General features: G+C 40.5%; 1 protein-coding gene across 1 annotated transcript; it reads left to right on the top strand.

Moving 5' to 3' along the window:
• On the top strand, positions 1-2970 carry vgll3 (vestigial-like family member 3). Its single transcript, XM_026144971.1, has 4 exons — positions 1-191; positions 1071-1422; positions 1570-2109; positions 2232-2970. The coding sequence occupies exons 1-4, from the start codon at positions 84-86 to the stop codon at positions 2270-2272; spliced, it is 1041 nt and encodes a 346-aa protein (XP_026000756.1). The 5' UTR covers positions 1-83; the 3' UTR covers positions 2273-2970.
• The last annotated feature ends 1179 nt before the right edge of the window (positions 2971-4149 follow it).

The following is a 4149-nucleotide window of genomic DNA, read 5'->3' as shown; positions in this document are numbered from 1 at the left end:
CAAGGAGAGTACCCCTCGGCTGTGTTTCGCCAGTTTCTCTCCTTCGGCTTCCCTCTTCTCCTTATCCGTTTCGCTCCGTCGCGATGAGTTGCCTGGATGTGATGTACCACCAAAGCTATGGAGCGCACTACCTCCCAGCAGCGGCGTACAAGGCAACTTACTATAACCACCATCACCAACAACAACAACAGGTGAGACATTCATCGCAAAACTTTTGAAGGCACTAAGAGGGGCAGACACCGAGATCTCAGCTCGAGGCTTTCCTTTTTGCTTGAAAATAAGCTTATTTTTTCCCATTTGAGGGCTCGTGTGCCCTACAGGGGGACGCGTGACTTTTCTATTTTCACAAGATAATCGAAATTCGTATTCAATTTACAAGCATACTACAAGCAAAAGATTTATAAAACTAAATGTATAATAATTAAGTACCTGGCAGAAGACAAAAAAATAACTAAAACTGAGTTTGGAATTAAAATATTATAGCAGAAAAAAGTTGTTAAATATCATCAACGGAGGAAAGTTTTAAGATGATTTATAAAATGTCCTTGGTGAACAATCGATTTCAATTTGTTTCTGTTCCAAAGTCTTTATCCTTCAATTGCTTTAATAACTTTTACCTTAAATTTCCTTTTTGTGTGATTAAATTCCAGTCTGGAGATTGGTATTCAACACAGGTCAGGCGTAATGACACGGAACTATTAATCCTGCGGTCAAACGGTGATGTAATGACAGTCAGTCAGTCACTGAGGAATGTGGATCAGGCACACTGAGCTTTACAAATAGTTTGAATGCAAAATGGAGGCGAAAAGAATCTTAGTTTCACACGATTCCCAGTCAGCTTCCACATCAAATAATTAGTGGTACAGTGTGACTCCATGTCATTTATTTATGACATTTAGAACTCTGTGTAACTGTTAGCACCACCAACATGTGAGAAATTATTGTCTTCTGTATTATATCTATTCAAAACCAACACAAAGATGGTCATTATTTTAAAAATTAAATTCTAATAAACTTGAGCTACTGTTCTTTTAAACTTTCATTTAATCTCTATTTGTATCTCATTCCAGAGAAAGCTGAGTGTTTACAGTAAGATGCAGGAGTGCATGGACCAACACCAAGGAGGAGGAAGAGGGATACTGCCCAGAGAAGAGGTCCTACAGCAGGGTCCTGCAGCAGCAGGTGCTGAATCAGGCAGCAGATCTTCATCTGATTCCGAGTTAAAGGATGGTACTCAGCCAGCAGAGACGGAGTACTTGAGTTCCCGGTGTGTATTGTTTACCTACTTCCAAGGAAACATTGGTGATGTGGTAGATGAGCACTTCTCTCGTGCTCTCAGTCAGTCCAGCACCTTCAGTGGCGATACCAAGCCCATTAGAGTGACTCAGCCTTTGGCTTCAACCACCGCTGGCCTATGGAAAGGTGAGTAGGCAACACTTGCCTATGTAGTTGATGCACTGACTTGGTTTAACTATCCAAATAGTTACAAAACCCCTAAAAATTAAATCTAAAAATTGTGAAAAATAGCTTGTGTCAGTCTTTTAAGTCTTTGTGATGTGATTGTTTCAGATGGTGGCTCTCTCACTGAAGGTCAGGGAAGCTCAGCTTGGAACAACACTTATCCATCCCAGAGCAGCTCCTGTATCCCCGCTGTTTCTGTTTCAGTCCACCCAGGCTTTTCCTCCAGCCCTGTTTCATTCAACCAACAGGATGGAGCTCTGTGGGCCGGCCACATGCTTTCCCAGGCCAGCCTCTCACCTGCAGCTACCCTTCCTGATAGCTGGACCTACAGCCTGAACCACCAGAGCACAAGCGGTTACCCAAATGTTCATGACGTCTACCATTCCCACCCCCACATCCACACTCGGCACCATCACCCCATGCTTCATACATACCCAGCTCACAGCACGGCATTGGATTCCAGATTCAATTCACTCGTGCTGCCTGGTGTTAGGAGCCAAAGTCAGACATCCACCAACACAGGGGGTTCCCCACACGGCAAGGGGGTGAAGGCAGGGATCGAACCCAGCAGCAACAACAATGTCACGGCTACCTCTGCCACTTGGACTCCTTCTGGTCTCCATGGATCTTTAGAGGCATATGACACAGGTAGATATAACGGCTCAGTAACTCTGACAAGCCTTGGTCAAAGTTCACATGTTTTTTTTTTACTGCGCCATTAAATCTTAAACTCACAATAACATTTTAACCCTGTTTGTTTCTCTTTGCAGCTCTTGATCAAACCAAAGCAAAGACATCAGTTTGGTTCTAACTGATGGACTGGCAAAAAGCTCAACTTATGCCAAAAAGGACTTACTATGTGGCTTATCAATGTATGGCTGCAACACCAGCACTGTAATTCAAAATGTAGCTATAGAATGCTAACTGTAGCTTAATCTACGAGTCCTGCACTGTCCACACAATTACTGATATGAACTCAGGATTGGACTTAAATGACAGTGATCAGTATGCTTTGGCTGCACGTCAAGGCCCTCGAAGAACAATAAAAAAAAAAGACTACTAGCTTTAAGAATGGAAGGTCTCTTTTCTGTCAGCACAAAACACCAATTTACTTTCCATGTGATGCGTGACTAAGTGGTTCTGTTTCAAGAGCTTGATTTTGACCCCCATTTTGTTTTGTACAGTAAAATGTTTGATGATGACTATAAATTGCTTATGTGTCTGTGTTCATTTAAGCCATGCTATATTGTCATTTGCTGGATGACCTCTGCTAAAACTGTTGTTTGGAAGCTGCCTTTCAATTTTGCCTTTCGGGGAATTTGTAGTGTAAATATTGATACTGTATGTTTAAGGAATAAATTCAACATCTGAAAAGCAAAACCTTTGCAGGTGCTTTGTTTTCTCTGACAGAAACTTGCAGATATGTAGAAATCAAGACCACGATGCACTAATCCAAAGCAAAGTTTAGAAAAGGATCAGTTTATTTTAGGCGGCACTCTGTTGCTGTTCCCATTATGTGTTAGTTTGTTGTTTCCAAATGTAGGAAATGTCTTTAATAAAGAAAAGCATCCATGTTGATTTGATGCTGGCATTTTCTCTATTTTTAAAAGGACTGGTACATATACAGCATCTTTCAAATCAAAGCATAGTCCACTACAAGTCTCATTCACTCAATCACACAAACATTCATGCAGCTTTTACAGATGTCTGACCGTTTTCTAACATTTACAAACACATACAGATAGATGCATCGAGGACAACCCTTGGTCACTACTTCAGTATGCAGACTGGAGGAGCCTAGCCTATTCCCCAACCTTCCAATTGATAGACAAGCCACTCTACCACCTGAGCCACAGAAGCCTTGTATTTTAACAGTACATCTCATGTACAAGACCTTCTTTCACATATGTCATAAAGGTAGAATAACTTCTGAAATCTACACATTTTAAAAGAGAAATGACTTCAATAACTACTGAATTAATAAAACAGAAGTTTATCATGTTAATATGCTGAATCAGAATCTTTAAAGATAAGACTTACTTGAGTAGAAGCTGCACATATATACTATAAAATTCAAACACAACCACATAAGAAAGGAAAAAATTTGAGCGCTTCAGCTGTGAGCATATATGTTATGTTATTCAGCCAACAGGATCTGTGCTGCAGTACCAAGGGAAGTGGTTTACATTCCACAGACCGTTATTGTTTGATACCATGAAATGTCTGTTGTCTGTTTCCACACAAACGCACATTTAAAAACAGACACCGCCAGACTGACAAATACACACCGAGGAATGCATTTCCGTCTGGACAGGAAGTTTGTCGGACGGGGGCAGGCACACACACAGAAATTCTGACCTTACGTACCACAGTTAAGTTTGATATGTTTATATCAGATTCATCAATCACTTGAATGGAAGTCTTGGTTGATTTCAGCTTGTAGAATGAACTGACTGACCAAATGCAGACATGTTTATAATATGACTAAAATCTAATTTTTACAATCAAGAACTGATTACACAAATAGTGTGTGTATGTTTATGTGTGTGAGTGTACTTGTATTACACATGATGTGACAGAACAAATATATACACATGTGTCACATTGTAGGGTCATATCCTATATTCCCCTAAAGCATATGCTTCATTTTTAAAGTAAAGGCTTGGTTTAAAGGTTGAGCTCATAGGA

This window comes from Astatotilapia calliptera, chromosome 16, assembly GCF_900246225.1.
Source record: "Astatotilapia calliptera chromosome 16, fAstCal1.2, whole genome shotgun sequence".
In the NCBI taxonomy this organism is placed as follows: Eukaryota; Metazoa; Chordata; class Actinopteri; order Cichliformes; family Cichlidae; genus Astatotilapia; species Astatotilapia calliptera.
The sequence above is the reverse complement of the archived record's forward strand: the minus strand, read 5'-3'. Positions and strand labels throughout refer to the sequence as shown.

Coding starts and splice junctions, on each gene's coding strand:
- vgll3 (XM_026144971.1), top strand. CDS start 84: ATGAGTTGCCTGGATGTGATGTACCACCAAAGCTATGGAGCGCACTAC. Junction 192..1,070: donor ATCACCAACAACAACAACAG/GTGAGACATTCA, acceptor ATCTCATTCCAG/AGAAAGCTGAGTGTTTACAG. Junction 1,423..1,569: donor CACCGCTGGCCTATGGAAAG/GTGAGTAGGCAA, acceptor TGATTGTTTCAG/ATGGTGGCTCTCTCACTGAA.